A 20816-nucleotide genomic window follows, 5' to 3' on the forward strand; every position below is an offset into this window, starting at 1 on the left:
TAATCAAAAAGTAGGCAAACACAATGAGCAGCAATTTGCCAAAGAGGACATCTGAATGGCCAATGAGCATGTGAAAATACGGTCACCCTGACTAGTAAGCAAGGAATTGCTAATTAAATCTATAAAAATACCATCCATTTCATAAGCATCAGATTGGCAAAATATCCAGTCTTCAATACCAAATAGTAAGGATATAGACTAATCCTCCATATTCACCTTTATACACCTCTCCCACATTTCCAGCGTAAACTTTCATGAGTACAAACACTTTGGAGATATTACTTGTTAGATATGATCTAGTTTGATAATCAGATAAATAATCATCTAGTTTGATATTGGCCATTGGGAATACCTTTTTTTTTTTAAGCTCTTTAATGGAATATGATTGCTTTACACTGTTGTGTCAGTTTTTGAGGTACACCAAAGTGAATCAGCTGTATTTCTACATATATCCCCATATGCCCTCCCTCCCGTGACTTCCTCCCACCCTCCCTATCTTGGCCCTCTAAGTCATCACCCATTATCGAGTTTATCTCCCCATGTTATGCAGCAACTTCTCACTAGCTATCTATTTTACATTTGGTAGTGTATATGTGTCAGTGCTACCCTCTCACTTTGTCCCAGCTTCCCCTTTGTGCCCCCCCAACTCCGTGTCCTCAAGTCCATTCTCTACATCTGCATCTTTATTCTTGCCCTGTCACTGGGTTCATCAGTACCATTTTTTAGATTCCATATATATGAGTTAGCATACTCTATTTGTTTTTCTCTTTCTGGCTTACTTCACTCTGTATGACATACTCTAGGTCTATCCATCTCATTACAAATAACTCAATTTCATTCTTTTTTATGGCTGAGTAACATTCCATTGTATATATGTGCCACATCTTCTTTATCCATTCATCTGTTGATGGGCATTTAGGTTGCCTCCATGTCCTGGCTATTGTAAATAGTGCTGCAGTGAACATTATGGTGCATGTTTCTTTTTGGATTATGGTTTTGTCTGGGTATATGCCCAGTAGTGGGATTGCTGGGTCATATGGTAGTTCCATTTTTAGTTTTTCAAGGAACCTCTAAACTGTTTTCCACAATGGCTATACCAACTTACATTCCCACGAACAGTGCAGGAGGGTTCCCTTTTCTCCACACCCTCTCCAGCACTTATTGTTTTTAGATTTTTTGATGATGGCCATTCTGACTGGTGTGAGGTGATACCTCATCATGCCTTTGCCAGATTTCTTAATTCCAGGGGGCTCTTCGCTTTTGGTTCTTCGAGTTTCTTCTGCTCCTCTTTCTGTATCTGCTTAAATGCTTTGTCTTCCTTATCCATCTCCTTGGCCTGCTTCTTGTGCTGCTTCTTGCCACCCTGGTGGCTGGACATGGAGCCTGCTGCCCCTTCCCCACTTTCTGTTCTTAAATTTCCAGGTCCTTTGGGAGACTGCTTCTGTCTACCCTTTCTAAAGTGTTCTCTCTTTGCACTCTTGTTTTCTTCACAGCACTTATCACAGCCTGTGACTGACTTGCTGATTTTTCCTTTACTTGGCTTTCTTCTGTCTTCCCCCAGTGGAGTGTAAGTCACCATGTCTCTGCAGTTCACTGGTCCCCAGTTTGACCTCTTAGTGGCTTTATCTTCCATCTTCCTTAGAATTCTGTTGGTTTCTGGGACCCACATGCTTCTATTTTTTTTTTTTTTCCTTTCTCTGCTTCTCCAGCTGTCTCCTCTTAGTCTTCACCAACTCCTCTTTCTTTATCTGACCATTAAATATTGGCACCCTGTAAGGGCTCTAGCCTCTTCTCGCTGCATTCCCATTGAACATGGGCTGGATTTAGTGATTGCTTCTAATAAACAAGATCCAGTAGTAGTAATGGGTGTCACTTCTGAGATGAGGCTGTAAATGGACTGTGGCTTTGCCTTGGGGTCCTGTTATGTGCCCTCTCTCATTTGCTTGCTCCCCCTGGGGGAGCCATGCTTGTGGAGAGGCCCATGTGGTGAGGGACATGGCCAAGGCCAGACAACTTGGATTCCCCCTTCCCTCAGTCAAGCCTTAAGATGAAGCCACAGCCCCAGCCAACAACTTGACGACACTCTTGACCTTGAGCTAGAGGCTCCCACCTAAGTCTCGTTGAGTGCAGAAACTGTGAGATAATAAGTATTTGTTTTAAGCTGCAATGTGTTGGGATCATTTGTTTTGTGGCAACAGATAACTAATATACCTCCCTCAGTGGTTTCATAGCGTCTGTGGCCTCAACAATCATTCTCAGTGCCTATACCCTATAAATATATTTTGCTTCAAAACTCTTTATCCACTTGACAGTACTATTTGGCTGTCTCATAAATACCTCAATGTCTTCCTGCTCAAAACCAAACTCAAGAAGCCACTTAAACGCAAGCTCCACAGGGCTGGCTTTGCTTCCGTTCATTGCTGCATCCCCAGGGCCCAGCACATGGTAAACACTCACTAAACGTGGATTGAAGGAATATTCCACATCAGACCTGTGTCTTTCCTGGTATTCTCTATTTCAGTAAATGTAGAACAATCCATTCAGTTGCTCAAGCCAGGTACTGGGATTTACCCTTGACCCCCTTGCTTTACTTCATTCCCACATCTCATCCGTCTCCAAGTTCCATAGGTCTGATGGCTTAAATATTTTTCAAATCTGTGTTTCTCTACCTCCACAGCCACTACCATGTCCAGGTCACCATCATCTCTTGCCTGGATAATAGCAATGGTCTTACTGGTTTCTCTTCTTCCACTTCCTCTTTTCTTTTTAAGTAAACTTTTAGGTGTAACGTACAGAAATGTGCGCAAACCAAAAATGAAGAGCGTGATGTATCCCCACCAAGCGAAAACAGCCCTTTAACCAGCATCCAGATCAAATCAGTGTTTACTGGCACTCTCGGGCCTACTCTGGCGCCCCCTTCTGGTCACTTCCCTTCTCCCAAAATCTCTGTGTTGACTTCCGTCCACAACAGATTTGTTTGGTCTGTTTTTGAACTTTGTGTAAATGAAGTCACAGAAAGGAACTCTCATCTGACCTTACTCCACAGTGGGGAACTCATCCACATGTTGCTTATTCCCTGAATCGTATCCCCCGTTGTGTTATTTATTCATTCTACTGTGGCTACACAGACTGTGGTTTTCAGTTTGGTGCCACACTCAGCAGTTCTTGCAGGTCTCTGGTAATCATATATGTGCGTTACTGTGGGGCTTGTGCCCAGGAGTGAATCGCTGTCACAGGGTATGTGGATGTTCAGGTTCAGAAGATTCTGCCACACTTGTCCAGAGCTTGTAGCATTTCCCCTCCTGCTGTCTGCAGACTCATCTTGTGAATGTCTCACCCCAGGCCTAGGACCAGCTGTTTCTCCATGGAGCCCTGATTCCTATCATGACCTGATTTTTTTCACATGATAAAGCATTCACAAAAGTAGGATTTTTAAAAGGAGGAGAGAAAGTAAAGCTAATGGAAGTTCTACATTTTTTTCCACACCCAATGGAGTGAAAAAAAACAAAAATAGGAGAGATGCTTGTGAAAGACCACATGACATGTAGAGAAGGGAGTCTGAGAGCTGAGGGTAGGGGGCAGAGACTACAGCAGGATGAAGGGCTGAAAACATTAGCTGAGAAAGACATCAAGGCTGAGTGCCAAGGACTTCCCTGGTGGTCCAGTAGTTAAGAATCCACCTTCCAATGCAGGGGATGCAGGTTTGATCCTTGGTTGGGGAACTACGATCCCATATGCCATAGGGCAACTAAGCCCGCATGCTCTAGAGCCCATGCGCCACAACTAAAGAGCCCTTACACCTCAACAAAGAGCCTGTGTGCCGCAACTAAGACCTGATGCAGCCACATAAATAAATATTTTTTTAAGTGTGGGTAAAAAAACAAAAAAGTGTGGGTGCCTGAGTGCCACTGTCATCTGCTCCCATGAGGAGCCTCTGGGAGGGGTCCTCTGATGCTGAGCCAGTCAGAATACCTCCTAAGTGTGCCTATCGCCACCTGCTTCAGTGTCTTTAGTTTTGTGAGTGAATGTAGCCTGAAACTCTCCCCAAGATTGGGGACACTTGGTATCAGATAGCAGGAGGTGGCCGCAGCAACAGAAAAGGGTATTTTGGGATGATGACAGTGTCCTGGTTTCCTAAAAATGCAGCAACTTCTATAGGGAAAGTAACTTAATTTACTCTAATATCTACCCCCGAAGAGCCAGGTGGAGTGACTATTGAGCTTGGTCTCAACAGAGAGTCCCTTCTCTGCCTGTACTGTAAGCTGTCTTTAGTTCCCAGATAGGGACAATGTTCTGGAAGGTGGGATGTGGGTGTTTGGGGGAATATATCCAGTCAACCCTACTAAGTCTGGGGGCTTTTCTGGCCTTGGTGTTCATGGCTTGCCTGGCTGAGGCTGAAGCTGCCAGCTTTGATAGTCATGGTAAGAAATTCTTGGAGTTGCTGCCTAGGGAGGAGCCTCCTGTCCCCCTGGAGCTTGCCCAGGGCAGGAGAAGGCCATTTCTGCTGAATGTGATGGGCAGGCTTCTGGACCATCTTCACAGCTGAGATCCAGGAGCCAGGTTTGGGGTTGGCAGCCTTTCTGCCTGCCCTGTTTGCAAGATCAGATGTTAGTCTTGTTCACCCACTGGAAAGGAGCAAAGTCTCCGAGATAAGAACTGCTGGGTAGTTCCAGTAGCTGCAAGTCAAGTGCATCAAGAATTGGCTGGTGAGTAGGATCCTGGTTAAAGAGATTGTGATGTAGCCATACAACAGAATATGCCGCAGTTGAAAAACAGCAAGACACCACTTGAGAACGGCAGAACTCTTAACACACAACCATCTGTCCAAACCTGCACTAAGACTTGACCAAACTCTAGCATGGCTTCTAGCAGCATAAAACTATGATGACCCCAGCCCTCCGTTAAAATGCCTGCCTGAGAAAGCTCAACTCTGCTGGGAGAATTTACTATTTGTTCTAGCCAACACCTCCATAGGCCCCTGACCTCCCTTTATCAGAGCATTTACTTATAAGGGCTTATAATTGGGAATGTGTCTCTCACAACCCAGAAGCATCTCTCACAGACCTGAGAGTCATCCCTCTGAAACGTACTCATCAGGAAGGATGGGGCCTCTGTCTCCCTTCTCCGTGGGAGGGTAGACTTCTGACTTCCACACCTGCCAGCTGACAGACACACCTGGCGTAACTGCATCTTGGGCTGTTTGTGATTTTTCACTTTTCTGACTCTATACCACCCCCACCCCCCATTATTCCTTTGAAACACCCAGTCACCTCTGCACACCCGATGGAGCGCAGCTCTTTGCCCTGCTGTCCCTAGTTACTGAATAAAATCTGCTTTCACCACTTCATAATGTCTGGCTGAGTTTCTTTGACATGCTGCATGTTTTGTTTTGTTTTCCCTCTGTTTCTCTCTATGTTTTTTATACTGACTGAACATCTATAAGATATATGTCACACACATGGGGTCAGGTCAGCGGCCTATACTCCCATTTTTAAAACAAAATAAAACAAAACAAAAAACAGATGTCGGGGGGCGGAGACCCTTGACCCAGGAGGCTGGACTGGGCTCTGGGAGGGAATTCGTGCCCCCCGGTCCCTTGGCGCCGGCGCTCTCGGGCGGAGGGCACCCCCCGCGCAGCCAGCCTTAGTTTCCCCATAGGGAACGCGGACTCGAGGGCTCCCAGGTGTCGGTCCCGCGGCCCTCACCGCTCCCTTTGCCCCCGTGCCCCCTGCCCACAGGTTGGCGCCACGAGAGGCCCGGGAAAACCGGAAATTGGAATGGGGCAGCCGGAAGGGAAACGCGGGCACACCGGCCAGAGTCCGGCAGCACCAGGAAGACCCTACCGCCTCGGCTGGGCTGCCCTCGGGGGCGCGGAAGAGAACGCGCAGGTTAGGGTGGCTGGGCGGTATTCTGCAGGGGCGGGGCCATGTAGGCGACAGCCAATCACCGGCATGTCCTGTGGGGGCGGGGCGAGGCAGAGTCGTTGCCTGGGCGACGCGCTCGCAGCGTCGGTGTTCTGTTTGCAGCTGGGCAGTGCCCACTTGTGCGCCCGGGGCTCCTGTGCCCTCCCTTGGCTCCGAATGCGTCCCCCTGTGGCCACGTTGCATCAGGGGACGGGACCACGAGGTTGCCACCACGCCTCCGGGGGTGAGCGGGCCGCCGGCCACCTGAACTCTCACAACCTGATCTCCAGCGGCCCTGGGAGTTCTTAGTTATTTTTATTCAAAAAAAATTTTTTTCATTTCCGGGGTCCCACCTACCTAACACTTGTACTGGCTTCCTTTTCTTGTTTTTCAGTGGTTAATATTTGCTCTGCTGTTTACTGGATTATTCCTATTTTCTTGGCTTCTCTCACATTCCTTTATTTGCCCCTATCCTCTCTCCTTCCTAAGGCTAACTCTGCATTGCCCTGTCTCCAGCCTGGCTTAACAGTGTTAATTAGCACAGGTTTGTTTTTGTTTTTCTTACATCAGATGATTCTTTTTTCTAGTTTTCATTATTCTGGCTATTTTTTTTGTATGGTCCTCTTTGAGACCTGAGTCAGCTAGCAGGCCAATCTGAGGGCAAATCACAATTTATTTACTAAAGGTGGCATATTCTTTCTCACTCAAGCTCTCTGAAGCCACAGGATACCGAAGTTGGCATTTATTGAGTGTTTCCTGTGCCTGAAATTCCGGTAAGCAGCTTCATCAGTGATAATTACCTTGTAAACATGCTCCTGAGGTAAGTACATCCCTAATATGGTGGCCTGTGAGTGAGACAGCAGATGTTTTCTTCTGGAATTGTATGGAGTTCTTAATTTTTTTGCTTGTTTTTGTTTTTAGTCATCAACATTCAAAAATCAGGACATTTCACATAGAAATTGAATTCTTTTTTGGCTTCTCTTAAAACATCCTCAAGGTTTGGCAATACTGAGCCCCCAGCCACTCCCTTTAAATGAAATATGGTTTCTTGAGGCCCCTTGAAGTCCCTCCCACTCCAGTCTTACACCTAAGGCACTGGGTCTTTTATGGTACTGCCTGGTTGCTGAAGGCGTTTAGGTTTTTGATCTCTGCTTTACTTACTGACTCACCCTGCCCTGGTGCCTTTCTGAAATCTTTCAGAGACTGCAATTCCCACACAGCAAATATCAATAATCCTTCCTCTTAGACCTTCTTAGGCCTAAAGCCAGCCCTGGAAGGGTTTCTTCTCATTTCCAAAAAGGAGCTAATATCTATCACATAGCAGATGCTCAATAAATATTTTAACAGCTAAATAAACGTTGAGACTTCTTTTGGTCTAGTTTAGGTGATTCCATGGTGAAATCCAAACCTCTGGGCTTCCTCAGTATCCCTGAAGTGTAGCCCCTTTTGTCTTATAGAGAAACATTTGCCCAGGAATCAGCACACACTCACTCTTTTTGGACTTGGTGCACTCCTGGGACTGTCGTGTGTGAGACGGTCCACTTCAGGTTGAATTCCTTTACTCTGGACAATGGGTTGATGGAGAAATGGTCCCAGACTGCACAGTTCATCTTTTCCAGGGCCCCCTATGGCTTTTTCTCAGTTTATAACTCTGTCTTGAAAACAGTTTTGACTTTTGATGCAACTTTGTTCATCTCTCTTTACCTTGATGATTAAAACACCTGGAAATATTGACCAGAGCCAAACCCCAGGGGTAATTTTTCTTTCATCAAAGTGATAGTAGAAGCAATCAGAATTCTAGGACTCCTAAAACAAGTTGAACTCCAAAAGCAGAGTTGCAAACTCAAAATGCTGCAAGGGCCAAGTGGGAAACCAAAGGTGGAACCCTGAGAACAGGCCCCAAATGGGAGGAATGTGGGTCCAGGTTGCTCTGGTTGTTCTGGTTTCTCAATAAAAGCAATTTTATGGGAACTCTTCTAATTTTTAAGTGTAGGGAACTAAGTTTTTAAAAAATTATACCCTTGTGAGTGCACACAGCACACTGATAGGGTGGTACAGGGGCCAGTAGTGCTGGTCTTCCTGAGTGAAGTGGATGCATCTCAGAGGACTCTGATGGTTCAAAGGCAGGGGGCCTGGGAACGTTTCCAGGAGGAATCTTCCTGGAATCTGACCACAGGGCTGACCCTCACCCCTTTCCTGACACCCATCTCCTGTGCCCTTTTAAGGAGCAAGGGTGCCTTGCCCCAGGAAGTGAAGCACAGTCTCTGTTCTCCAGTTTTGGGAGCCTTAATTCCCAAGGTCTGAAGGGAAGACGGAGGCTGAGAAGTGAACTATGAATCCACTAGGGATGTCTGAGAGTTTGGGACCCCCTGTGTGGCTGGGTCAGACCCCTTTGTCACCTCTATCCCTAGCCTTGAGAGGGAGCTGGGGGTGGGGGTGGGGCAGGGCCTGGAAAAATCAGATTGATCCCACCTCTTTCCAAAGTGTGGGTCACATGGGGGGTAGGGGTGGGTAGAAGGGAGTTCCCAGGTCTCTCCGTTTCCTAAGTTTGCACTTAGGAAGAGAGAACTCCCCTTGCGGGGGAACCCAGAGGACCTGCTGACCGGTGTGGGAGCCTTCAATGAAATTCACGGATGTCTCCACAGAGACACCCATAAGACCTTCAGAAACTCTGTGTACTGAAAAGGACCACCATGTCCCTCCACTTGGCAAAGTGTCCGTCCTGTAAGGACAGCTGCAGTTTGAAACGTCAAATAAAATCCTTCCACAAAATATATTTTCCCATTTTGGCGCCAGTGCTTAGCTGGTATCACGAGTACGTGCAGGGTAAAGCGGTCGTGAGCCGACAACGCGGATCTGGGAGTCACCTCCTGGCCAAGAGCAGGTGCAGCCGGCCTCGCGACCCCAGACCCGGAACCCTCCAAGCTGGGAACCCTGTAGGGCTGCAGCTGCGCGGGGAACGGGATCTGGGAGGGACTTCCTGTTGTCCCTAATCCCAGCCTCCACCCGGCTCCCCGAGCCCGGTGTCGGCTCCGGAGATTCTTTTCCCCGGGGGATGGGGCCCCGCTGCCCGAGGTGCCCCCTCCGTCTCCACCTCGGTGAGGGGGGTGGGGGCTGGAAGGGCGCCTGGATCCCGAGACCCGCGCGGGTGGCCAGCTGGCAGGAGGGGAAGGGGTCAAAGGTGGAAGGCTACGGGCTGGCGGGGAAAGAAGGGGGCCTGGACCCGGGTTCGGGAAGAGGAAGGACATCAACCGTGCGGGACCGAGAGCAGGATGGACACCCGGCCCGGGCGGGTGGTTGCAGCCGCAGGGAGGGCTGCTGAGAGCGGGCAGCTCAATTTCTGGATCTCAGTCGTGACCGAGTCAGGTCGAGCGCAGGGTGTGTGTGTGTCCTGGGCCCGGGAGACTGCGGGGCCTGGATTCCTTCGCAGAGCTAGCTGTGGTGGGCGGGGCCCTACCCAGCACCTTTTTCGTAGGATCTTTGCAGGCCTTTCGGCTCCTAATGACAGGAGATACACATTCCAAGTCACCCCGGCTTTCTCTAACCCAGTTGCTCTCAAATTCGGGGTTCTTGCTTTAGCAGTAAAGGGGTAATACAAAATAGCATTCTGTCAAACCGAGGGACCGAAAAACAGCATAGAGAGTGAGGCCGTTGGAGGGCGTCTGGGAGGCTTTATTTCTGATTGGGACCAGGCTTGGGTCTGGTCCTGCGTGGGATTTTGGGGGCTTCAGGGATGTCCAGGAGACCTTTGCTGATTTCCTTCTGCTCCCCCAGGCTCCTGGCCCCAAGCTGGAGGAGACTTGGCCAACAAGAGCAAGAAACGCCTCAGCTGTGCTTTCTAGCTCTGAGATAGAAAATGTCTGCGGACGGCAGAGGCATCCGGGCTAACCAGGACAAGGAGAGAGCCCAAGAGGTATGGATGGGGTGCTGGGTGAGGGATGCATGCATTGGAGTGGAACTGGAGGAACTGGAGTGGAGGGGGATTTTCAAGGCAAGGCATTTGGACCAAGCGAAGAGTTAGACTCACTGGGGAAGAAGGGCTGGTAGATGGGGTGGGAGGTATTAAAGAGGTGGTATGATGAGAAATGCCCTTCATCTGGGAATCTACTTCTATGGGACTGCTTTGCTTTGCCTTGTGAATTTGGTAGTCAGCAGACCAAAGGCTACAGGAGACAGTAAGGGGGCTGCATGCGGGTCCTACTGGTGGGGTTTGCTCTCTGAACAGCACTCAGAGCATATGGACAAGTCTCCGTCTAACCTCTACCCCTCTGCCTGGGCCCCATCTCCTCTGTCTCTGGATTTGCTCACGTAGTCCTTCCTGTACCTGTTGCCGGTGTGTGTGTAATTAAAATCTGCAGGGGGACCAAGGTCACCAAGCTTAGGACTGGGGGAACATGAGTCAGCTGCAGCCAGGTGTGCAACCTTGGGCAGGGCCCCTGGCCTCTAGAAACCAGGCGTGTCATCTATAAAATGCGGATCATGTGCCTGCTATTCCCACCTGTCTCACCAGGTGGTTGGGAGGCTCAGGAAAAATAATAGACACAAGAGTCCTCTGTAAGCAGCTCATCAGCCCGTAGGAGCTCATTATTGTAACATGTAAAACAACACCATCCACAGCAACTAGAACCTAGGTCAGAGAAACTTGGAAATCCTCAATTAGGATTTCCAAGTGGCTGTAAGTACAAATACAAATCAAGTGTCAGTTCTGTTTTCATACCATAGAAGCACAAAGAATTTTTAACGCTGTTCTGTTTCCCTTCCATAACGCCTTTGTAACACCCAATGGGCCTCACACGTTCACAGCATTCTCTGCTGATGCTGGATTCTGTAGGCTCACACAGTAGAGTAATAATAATAATTACTGGCCTTGTTCTTTGTTTATCCAGAACTTTCTGGAGTGGGTAGCTCTTTCTCACGTGTTATCTGTGTGGAGGCAGACCAGCTGAGTCTTGGATGCCACCTGGCCGGTGTGGCTCCCAGGCATTTTGACTCCTGGCCTGAGGGTCTTATATACTGAGGTGGGTGGGGAGTTGGAGGGATAGGCTTGAGTCTCCAGCAGAAGGCTGGAGGGTGATGATGAGGCCTCATCAGGGCCTCCCAGTGCGAGGGAAGTCACTTTCCCAATGCTCTGCTCTGCCCAGCACTGAAAGGCTAGTGAGCAGTGGTTCTGGATTTGAGCCCTGGTAGCCTGACTCGAAAGCCTGCTCCTCAACCTCCCAGAGGGCTGGGGCTGAGGCTACTATGAGGAGGGGAGGGAGGACTATGGAAGTCCCATTGTGGGGGACAGTGCTAAAGGGGGTGAGCCTGAGAGGAGTTTTCTATCCCTCAGACCTAGGTGGGTGTGAGGTCTCGGCACAGTTAGTGGTACCCTCGGACTTATTTTTTCCAAATCAGAAACTCCCAACAGCTCTGAACAATTGAGTCAGGCCTGAAATGGCCCAAGGCCACATGCCTTCCTGTCACTTTCAAGAAGTGGTAGCCCTGGGGATGACTTGTGAGCCAGATACACTTGAGTTCAAGTCCTGGCTGAGTCACTCCGATGACCTTGGGCCATTGTCTGATCTTGGAGCCTGGGTGTGTTAGTTTCCTGTGTCTGCTGTAACAAAGGATCACAACCTGGGTGGCTTAAAACAACCAGAATTTATTCTCTCACACTTTGGAGGCCAGAACCCCAAAATCAGTGTGTCGGCAGGGCCCCCTCCCAAGGCTCTGGGGAGGATCCTTCCTGCCTCTCAGCTTCTGGTGGCTCCGTGTGTCCCTTGGCTTGTGACAGCATCTCTCCCCAGCCTCTGCTTCCATCTTCACATGGCTTCTTCTCTGTTTCTGTCCTTTGCTGTTACTTTTTATTTTGGCTGCCACAAGGCTTGTGGGATCCTAGTTCCCCCGACCAGGGATGGAACCTGGGCCCTTGACAGTGAAAGCACAGAGTCCTAACCACTGGACTGCCAGGGAAGTCCCTGTGTCCTCTCCTCTCATATGGACACCAGTCATTGGACTTAGGGCCCGACCTGCATCCAGGATGATTTCATCTCAAGATCCTTAACTACAACTGCAAAGACCTTTTCTCCAAATAAGGTCACATTCTGAGGTTCCGAGTAGACATGAATTTTGAGGGTACGCTATTCAACTCACGCAACTACACTCAATTTCCTCATGTATTAAGGGATAACAATCCACACTGCTTTGGGAGGTGTGAGGCTCGAATTGGGAAAGGCATCTGCCCTGTGGGTACCCGGCAGGGCCTCGATGATCCTCCTGTCCTTCCCTCACTGTCCTGCCTTGCAGGGATGAACCATGGATTTGCAGGTCTTGGGGACAGAGATGGAAGCAGGGCCAGCCTTGCATCTGGGTGTGCATTTTGCCTCCCTTGGTGTCTGCCTCTGCAGGTCCCTGAACATGGAGCTCGGCTGTGTCTCCTGTTCTCCATCCCAGTGCTCATGGGCTGTTGTTCCTAGACTCCAGGTCATGGGCATTCTTGCCAAGAAATGCTTTCCGAGTCAGAGGGGACAGTGCCATCGGGAGCCGCTCGGGAGTCACCCCACATCAAGATGGAGCCAGAAGAGCTGCACCCCGAGGGGGCATCGCAGGAGGCCAGAGCTCAAGGAGCGCGGGGCTGGGTGTCCCTAAGCCAGGGCTCTAAGGAGAAGGCGCATTTCCTGCCTGGCGGAGGTGAGGAGGGGGATGTGGAGAGAGGTGCTTTCTCAGGTGGACACTCATAGCCTAGGTGGGGAGACCCGGATGTCTGCCTCACCTGCCCCTCAGAGGCAACCCCCTTTCACTCTTACAGCCCACTGACCCTCTTCTTGGGTCAGGTCAGAGGTGGAGTTGGAGGCAGCGTGGGTGTCCCTAGTAGGCCTGGCATGAGCTCACTCCGGGGAGCGGGAGGGCCAAGCAGGGTGAGGTGGCCGCCCTGAGGACCTCTTTCCTCTCTCAGCCCTCCCCTCCCCCCAGATCCCTGTGCTCTCCCGGGAGGGGAGGACCAGAGACCGGCAGATGGCCTCGGCACTCCTCACCGCCTGGTCCCAGGTGAGTGTCCCCATCCAGAGCTGGAGCCGAAGGACGTGGAGGGACAGCGTCTCTGAATCATCCTCCAAATCTGAGCACTGGACCTGAGGGTGGGGGCTGGAGATCCTGAGCTTTGGCAGTGGTGCCGGGAAGGCGGACTCTTTTGTCTCTTGTCTTCTGCTGTACACAATCGCTTTGTTCTTGCCCCCAAAAGCCTTCCTTGGGCAGTTGTCCTGCTTCACTGTCACACTCGAGGGCCAGCCTCACTCGAGTCAGCAGGGTGGGAGTCTGGGTCTTGCTCTTGTTCTGGCACCACCAGGACCCTCCACCACATCCTGACGTGTCCTGGAGAGTGGGCGTTTTGTGTTGTTTCAGATGCCAGTGACCTTTGAGGACGTGGCTCTGTACCTCTCCCGGGAGGAGTGGGGGCGGCTGGACCACACACAGCAGAGCTTCTACAGGGATGTCCTGCAGAAGAGGAACGGGCTGTCCTTGGGTAAGGGCTCACTCGTGCATGGGTGCTGCTTCCTGAGGCCCTGGGAAGTCAGTGGTGGGGTCCATCCGCCATCACCTCCTCCTCCCTTTCCAGGGCTTGAATCCCTCTTGTGGTTCATGCAGACTTCACTGTACTATGGAACCTTCCTAGTGATGGACGTGTTCTGGTCTTTGCTGATTCTGTAGCCACAAGCCAGATGTGGCTATTGAGCCCTAGAAATGCAGCTAGAGCAACTGAGTTTTTTGTCTTCTCTCTTTCAGTCAGCTTAGATTTGAATTGAAATAGCCACACGTGGCTAGCGGCTGCTGTGCTGGACGGTGCTGACCTAGAGACTCTGCTTCTCTCTAGTTCTTCCCTAGCTTATTCCAATAGCTCCCCACCTCCAAGCTTAGCTTCAGAGGTGTCTGAGCAGAAAGCTTGGCACTGGCCAGGCTGTCAGCCCAGGGGTTGGGGAATGGTGCCAGCTAATCCCTCCAGGCCTTTGACTCTGAGCTGTCACACCTGCCCCAGGGCCGTGTCCTCTTCTCAGAGGGGTCTTGGCTCCTTTATTTTTTCTCATGGTAAGTATTTAAGTCCCAGGACTTTGACTCCTCAGTTTAAGGCCCTAGTTTTCTAGGCAGAATTTTATGAGGGCTTATAGAAAAATCAGAGCATTCATTCATTAATATTCATTCATTCAGTCAGTCAGTCTGTCTGTCCATGCACGTCTGTTGCACGCTTGCTAGTCCAGGTGGAGCCAGGGGCTTGGTAATTCTACCCTCTGACTTTGATGGTGGGCCAAGACCCCTGCTGTCCCTGGTGGGCCCCAGGATCACAGCATCTGCCCTGCTCACACCTTTAATTATCTCAGGTTTGCTAACCACCCATTGTTAGCACTCTCCGGGGCCCAGACCAGCAGGTCCAGGCAAGTCCTGGGAGGTCAGAGGGAACCAGCATCCACTCGCAGCCCCGTAACAGGTCTCACAAATGCCCTGAACCACCTAATTGGTCCAAATATTCCTTCCCTCCCATGGGGCTTGGATCAAGGCGTGGAGGCCAGAGCCCCTCTGCTCTCTTACTGACTTGACCAAAATTCCCAGGCTCTCACCCTAGGGGACTTGGCAGTTGGGCCTTTGGTCACTGATTTCTGGGTGGTCAGTGTCCCTGGCCTTCTTACTCCAGGCCCTCCCACTTGGCCTCCCACTGCCCCTCCCACAGGAGCTCTTTTTGCCTGTGGTCCTGGGAAGGACAGGTGCGGGAGAGGAAGACTGCATCTGGTTTCTGACATTGCTGGGCCCACTGCTGGGGCTGTGTGACATAAGGGTGGCCAGCAGCTGACCTGGCCCAGCCCTGAAAAGAGCGTGACTGGAGGTTGCCCTGGAATGTGTGTCCTTAGAGGACGTATCCATCTGCCCCCAGTGACTGTTGAGCTCACTTGGTTTTGCTCTATGTTTGCACAGCTATACCCCCTCTCCTTTTGCTCCATCACCTCTAGGGGGCAGGGGTGGCGGGGAGCTGGTATCTCCTGCTGTGCAGACTGGCAGGGCCCTGACTCAGTGCAGTGTCTGTTTCCAAGCAGGGTTTCCCTTCAGCAGGCCTTTCTGGGCCTCTCAAGTGCAGGGCAAGGGCGAGGCCTCGAGCTCCAGCCGGCAGACGGGAGATGAGGAGGAGAAGAGAGGTGCGTGCAGAGGTGACAGGTGGGCGGGGCGGTGGGGTCGTGGCTGTCACTCCCATGTGCCCCAGGTCATTGCGTGCTGTTTCCTGTGGGGTGCAGACACACAGCCCCTCCCGGGGCAGGGCCGCCAGTCTCCCCTCCTATGTGGAGGGTGGCTCCTGCTTCCAGGGTTTCCCGTGGGTCCTTGCCCTATCGCCATCTCCAGAATTCCCCCAGGGCCCTCATGAAAACCTCTCTCTTGCTGGAAACCCTCTTTATCCAGGAGCTGTGGAGGTGGGCAAGGAAGAGCTGGCCCCATCCTTGGGAGCCCTTGGGGATGTGAAGTCCTTCAAAAGCAGGGTGGGGAGAGCCCAGGGGGTCCCCCCACAGTGCGAGCAGCGAGCAGTTGGCGGTCAGAGCTCAGGGCCCTCCAAGGACGATGTGCAGCCAGGTCCCGTGGAGGAGGCACAGCCAGAACCAGCCCCACCTGACGCTGGCCTCCCGAAAGCCCAGGAGGGCTGCTTCCCAGAGCAACCCAGAGAGGGGGAGACGTCCGCCCCCGAGAGCAGAGAGGAGGGCCTGGCCCCTGACAGCGATGCCAGCAAGAAGACCTACAAGTGCGAGCAGTGCGGCAAGGCCTTCAGCTGGCACTCGCACCTGGTGACGCACCGGCGCACACACACGGGTGAGAAGCCCTATGCCTGCACAGACTGCGGCAAGCGCTTCGGCCGCAGCTCGCACCTCATCCAGCACCAGATCATCCACACCGGCGAGAAGCCCTACACCTGCCCATCCTGCTGGAAGAGCTTCAGCCACCATTCGACGCTGATCCAGCACCAGCGCATCCACACGGGCGAGAAGCCCTACGTGTGCGACCGCTGTGCCAAGCGCTTCACCCGCCGCTCGGACCTGGTCACCCACCAGGGCACCCATACAGGCGCCAAGCCGCACAAGTGCCCCATCTGCGGCAAGTGCTTTACGCAGAGCTCGGCCCTGGTCACCCACCAGCGCACCCACACCGGGGTCAAGCCCTACCCATGCCCCGAGTGCGGCAAGTGCTTCAGCCAGCGCTCCAACCTCATCGCCCACAACCGCACACACACCGGCGAGAAGCCCTACCACTGCCTCGACTGCGGCAAGAGCTTCAGCCACAGCTCGCACCTCACCGCCCACCAGCGTACCCACCGTGGAGTCCGGCCCTACTCCTGCCCCCTGTGTGGCAAGAGCTTCAGCCGGCGCTCCAACCTGCACCGGCACGAGAAGATCCACACTGCGGGGCCCAAGGCCCTGGCCATGCTGGTGCTGGGGGCGGCCGGGGCTCTGGCGGCACCCCCGCCGGCCCCCACCTAGGAGGCCGGGAAAGAGGGGCGGGGAGCCGGGAGGGAGGGGAAGGGGTGGGGGCAACTGCTGCAGGATGTGACCTGGGAGGCCCAGGAAGGGAGCTGGGGAGGTGCTGGCATGGGGGTGGGGCATGGAAACAGGGGAGGAGCTCTGGTGGGGAGCAGGCAGTCTGGCCACAAATTAAAGGCCTTGGAATTCCAGCGACAGCCTATAGCTCTGTCTCATGGGGCCCTGGAGGCTGACCCCCGACTTTCTGGGGAAGGGGAGGCTCCTGAGTCAACCCAGTGTGTCCTCACTCAGCCCTGTGGGGGCTTGGGCAACTTCCTCCCCAGCCTTCACCTGGCTTGCGACCCATTGTGGAGCCTATAGCAAAGGCTTCTGAGCACAGAGGTTTTCCAGACCTGAAGCCAACTGGCCACTTCTGAAATCGACGCAGTGGGGTGGTCTGCTGCTGTGGTCACTCATCCCAGGCATTGCCCACTGAGTTCTGGACCCTTCCTTGGCTCTTCCCTTTGGGAGCCAGGAGCAAGGCCGAGCCAGCATGGGAATTCATGCTCAGTGTCTCCTGCCCTCCCATCTCCTGTCTCAGGCACCAGGGCCTGCATTTTGTGACTGGACATTTTCACCTGTGTCCCTGGGGACCCAACAATAATCCAGTGAGGATTTCTCACTTACCAGGGACCCCTGCTCCTTCTGGTCCTTTCTGAGACTGCTGCCAGCTCCCTCTCCTACTTCTCACCTCCTTGGTCTCTTTGCACATGTCCTTTATAATTGGCCCTACCTGCCCCTGCCTGGCTGTTTTACTCCTGGCCTTCTGGTTTTTTTAGCTCTGAAGTTTCCCATTCTCCACCTTCCCACCCCCCGTCCCCGGGGAGGGCTGGGCTCAGCTTGCTTATTATCCTAGGTTTGCTGCTCAGCTTTCACAATTACATTCAGTTCTGACACCAAATGACCTTGAGGATGTCTGCATCAGGGAGGCTGTTGGGACCCCACCTGTCTCTGTGGATCACAGGGCCAGCAGGGCGGTCGCAGCCCCAGTTAGCTCCCAGCCAATAAGGGATGAAATGTCTTGAACAGGATAGTGAACTGAGAATAGTAATAATAGCTGCCAGTTGCAGCTGCCGTGTCAGGCGGGGGGCCAAGCTCCATATGTATGTTGCCTCAACTGTTTACAACTGTGAGCAGTGGGTTTTATCTCAGTTTTATAGAGGAGGAAACAGGCCGAGAAGTCCAATAACTTCTCCAAAGTCATTCAACCAGAGAACTGGAAGCTGGGGCTCAGGTCCAGGGTTTTTATCCTGTAAAGAATACCTGTATTTCCATGCACCCGCACAGCTACTATCTGTCTAATTAGTAGTGCATGATATTATGAGGCAGGGCTGCCTAAAAAGAGTAAGACAGACAGTAGACTTGACCTACAGGGGTGCTGGACTCAGCTGGAGATGGGGGGGGGGGACATGTAATTAGCTGGTCACCAGGAAGCTGCTGGCTAGTGGGGGCCCAGGCAAGACTTGGTGGCGTCTAGGGTTGGGCTGTTGGCAGGGGTGGTTCAATTGGTTGCTCTTTCTCGAAGATGTGAGAAAGAAAGTTTCTACCCTTCAGTTTGTCTTCGTGGTGCCAGTCACTCAGCCAGAAATGGGGTTTCTCTGCTTGGTTCAGTGTGAGGGGCTCTTACTCACATAAAGCAGGCTCACTGCTCCCAGGAGCTCAGGGGTGGGAAGGAGACTTGTTAAAATGACACTGGGAGCTGTCATCAATTCGCCGAGCTTAGCACAGAGTACTAATTTGCCCAGTGGGTATTTGCTTGCTTTGATTTCAGTTCCTTGGGCCACGTGGCCCTTGTGTCAGGACTTGAACCACCCAGAGGTCTGTGGAATGAGCCAGGGCCTCTGAGGAGCTCAGAAACCACAGTATCCAGGAGAAACTCTTTTGCCTTTTCATAGCGCAATGCAGAGAGATATGAGTCCAGGGACCCCATGAGTCTGTCCACTTCACCCTAGAGATCCATCCAGAGGCCACCATTCTGGGATAGACCTAGCTAGAGCATTTTAAGAGTGGAATTTGGCAGTTTGGGAACTATTTGACAAGAACAGCCAAGACAAGAGGTAGCTGGAGCGTCGTGAAGGGGCCTAGACTGTCAGGCTAAATGGTGTTCATGATTTGGTGGCTGATGGAGCGTCACTGACAGGTGTGGGGGGGAGGGTGGGCAGAGAAGGGTTTTGATGTCTGGGGAGGTGGTGAGGAGGCTCAGAAGTGCTTGCTTCCTCCTGGCTCCTGCTCACACCTGACAGCTTCTCAGCACTGGAGAACGCGACCCGGTTGCTTATGGTTGACCTGCACACCTGTGCATTCTGGAATAGAGCGGGGGGCGGAGAAAAGGGGAAATATTTCCTCGGGGCTTCCTACCCCCTCCCTGTGTGGTCCGCCCAGGTCTTTTTTTCTCCCCTTTCCCTTTTGGCCGCGCGGGGCACCTTGCGGGATCTTAGTTTCCCGACCAGGGATTGAACCCGGCCCCGGGCAATGAAAACGCTGAGTCCCAACCACTGGACCACCAGGGAATTCCCTGGCCCAGGTCCTTGCAGAAGGTGCGCTGCCCTCGGGCCGGGGATGTCGGCTGATTCAGCACTGCGCTAGCTTGGGAAGCTCGTCCCGAGCTCGTGTGACCTCGCGGGGTGGCGAGGTCTGGAGACCCGCCGGGATCTGTCTTGGGGGTGGGTCAACGCAACCTGGAGGATAGGTTCCGGAAGGTCCGGAACCTCCCACTCTGCCGTTTGCCAATCAAGTGTCGAGGCGGAGCGGGGGGGGGGGGCGGCGCCAGCAAAACTCACCAATCACGACTGGCGTTTGCTCTCGGACCACGCTGCACCCCCGCAGCTTCACGCCCACAAGCCGCATGGTTGCCTGGCAACTGTTCAACGCTTTGGGCTTTGAAATTTTGCCTTTTCCCCTCTGCCCCCCGCGTCGCCAAACAGCAGCCCTCAGAGTCGGCCTTGTGTTAAACTGGACTAAGTGGTCTACATGTATTCTCTCATTTATTTACTTATTTGGCTGTGCCAGGTCTTAGTTGCGGCATGCGGGATCTTTAGTTGTGGCATGCAGAATCTAGTTCCCTGACCAGGGATTGAACGTGGGCCCCCTGCACTGGGAGCGCAGAGCTGTAGCCACTGGGCCACCGGGGAAGTCCCTCATTTATTTAATCTTTAAAACAAGCCTATGAGGTAGCGAATCAGGATTCAGTTCAACTACAAATAACAGAGACCCAAAATAAGATGATCTTAAACATGACAGAAGTGTATTTCTCAAGATAATATCTGGAGGTGGGCTGGAGGTAAGCCTATGGCAGGACTGGCATGGCAGCCCTAATCCACAAAGTCATTTGAAACCCAGACTCCTCCTAGCCCACCACCATTAAAGTGCCATCTCACCATCGCAAAACAAGCAGTAGGATTTAACCATATGTGCCGATTTTTAAAAGTTTAATCTAATGCAAATATTATGTACAACTTTATGTTAATAAATCTGAAACTGTTGATGATAGGGATAATTTCTTAGAAAAAATTAAAACTATCAAAATTTAGTCAAAATGACACAGAAATTCTGAATATCCAATATCCCATAGGAGAAATTATAAAAATAAATATGTATTTTTTCTATTTCTATTTTTAATGCATAAACTCTTAGCAGGCAGTAGTGCTAGTTAGGGTATACATTCTGGTTGAAATAGAAATCCAAAATAACACTGGCTTAAACTCAGTGTCTATTTCTCTCTTACATCACTGTCTGGGTATAAATCCAGGGCTAGTCGGTGGCTCCACAATTATCAGGAATCCAGGTGCCTCCTGTCTTATTGCTTTGACACCTCTGCTGTTACTGTCATCTGCATGAGCCATGCCACTATGTCCAAATTCATGCTAGCAGTTGGGGAAAAGAGAATAGGAAGATATGACCCATCCCTTTCCATTAAGATGCATACAGTGCATCTGCTCATATCTTATTATCTTCAATTTAATTACATGGCCATACTTAAATGCAGGAGAGACTGGGAAATATATACTCTTTATTCTAAAGGGCCACGTGCCCATTGAAAAGTTCTTACTAAAGAAAGGGAAAACTGATATTGGGGAACCACTAGTGGTCTTTCTGCTGCAAATGAGAATAGATGCTCCTTAATAACAAGCATGGATATATATTAGAGACAAACAATAGACAGTTAATCGTAAGTCATTAAAAGTATTTTCACTACCCAAGACAATGATGCCTGCTGTCCTGAATTTTTTTTTTAATGTTAAGCTTCACTTTAAAAAAAAATAATTTATTCATTTGGTTGCACTGGCTCCTTCATTGCAGCATGTGGGCTCCTTAGTTGTGGCATGTGCACTCTTAGTTGCAGCATGCATGTGAGATATAGTTCCCTGACCAGGGATCAAACCTGGGCCCC

General features: G+C 51.5%; 1 protein-coding gene across 7 annotated transcripts in view; it reads left to right on the forward strand.

Moving 5' to 3' along the window:
* Window positions 1-18560, forward strand: part of ZNF205 (zinc finger protein 205) — a 34846-nt gene extending 16286 nt beyond the window's left edge. The window contains exons 3-10 of one of the 7 annotated variants that reach the window (XM_057748993.1): window positions 5739-5888; window positions 6613-6676; window positions 9678-9816; window positions 12359-12572; window positions 12838-12929; window positions 13284-13404; window positions 14963-15061; window positions 15321-18560. In XM_057748993.1, the coding sequence (XP_057604976.1) occupies window positions 9760-9816; window positions 12359-12572; window positions 12838-12929; window positions 13284-13404; window positions 14963-15061; window positions 15321-16387 (1650 nt within the window). In that variant the 5' untranslated portion in view covers window positions 5739-5888; window positions 6613-6676; window positions 9678-9759 and the 3' untranslated portion in view covers window positions 16388-18560. Of the gene's footprint in view, window positions 1-5738; window positions 5889-6084; window positions 6148-6612; window positions 6677-8892; window positions 9002-9089; window positions 9282-9677; window positions 9817-12289; window positions 12573-12837; window positions 12930-13283; window positions 13405-14962; window positions 15062-15320 lie in introns of those variants that run through there. The other 6 variants (XM_057748998.1, XM_057748997.1, XM_057748995.1 and 3 more) reach the window with 6 other exon arrangements.
* Window positions 18561-20816: the final 2256 nt, after the last annotated feature.

Source organism: Hippopotamus amphibius, chromosome 9 (genome assembly GCF_030028045.1).
Source record: "Hippopotamus amphibius kiboko isolate mHipAmp2 chromosome 9, mHipAmp2.hap2, whole genome shotgun sequence".
Taxonomy (NCBI): Eukaryota; Metazoa; Chordata; class Mammalia; order Artiodactyla; family Hippopotamidae; genus Hippopotamus; species Hippopotamus amphibius.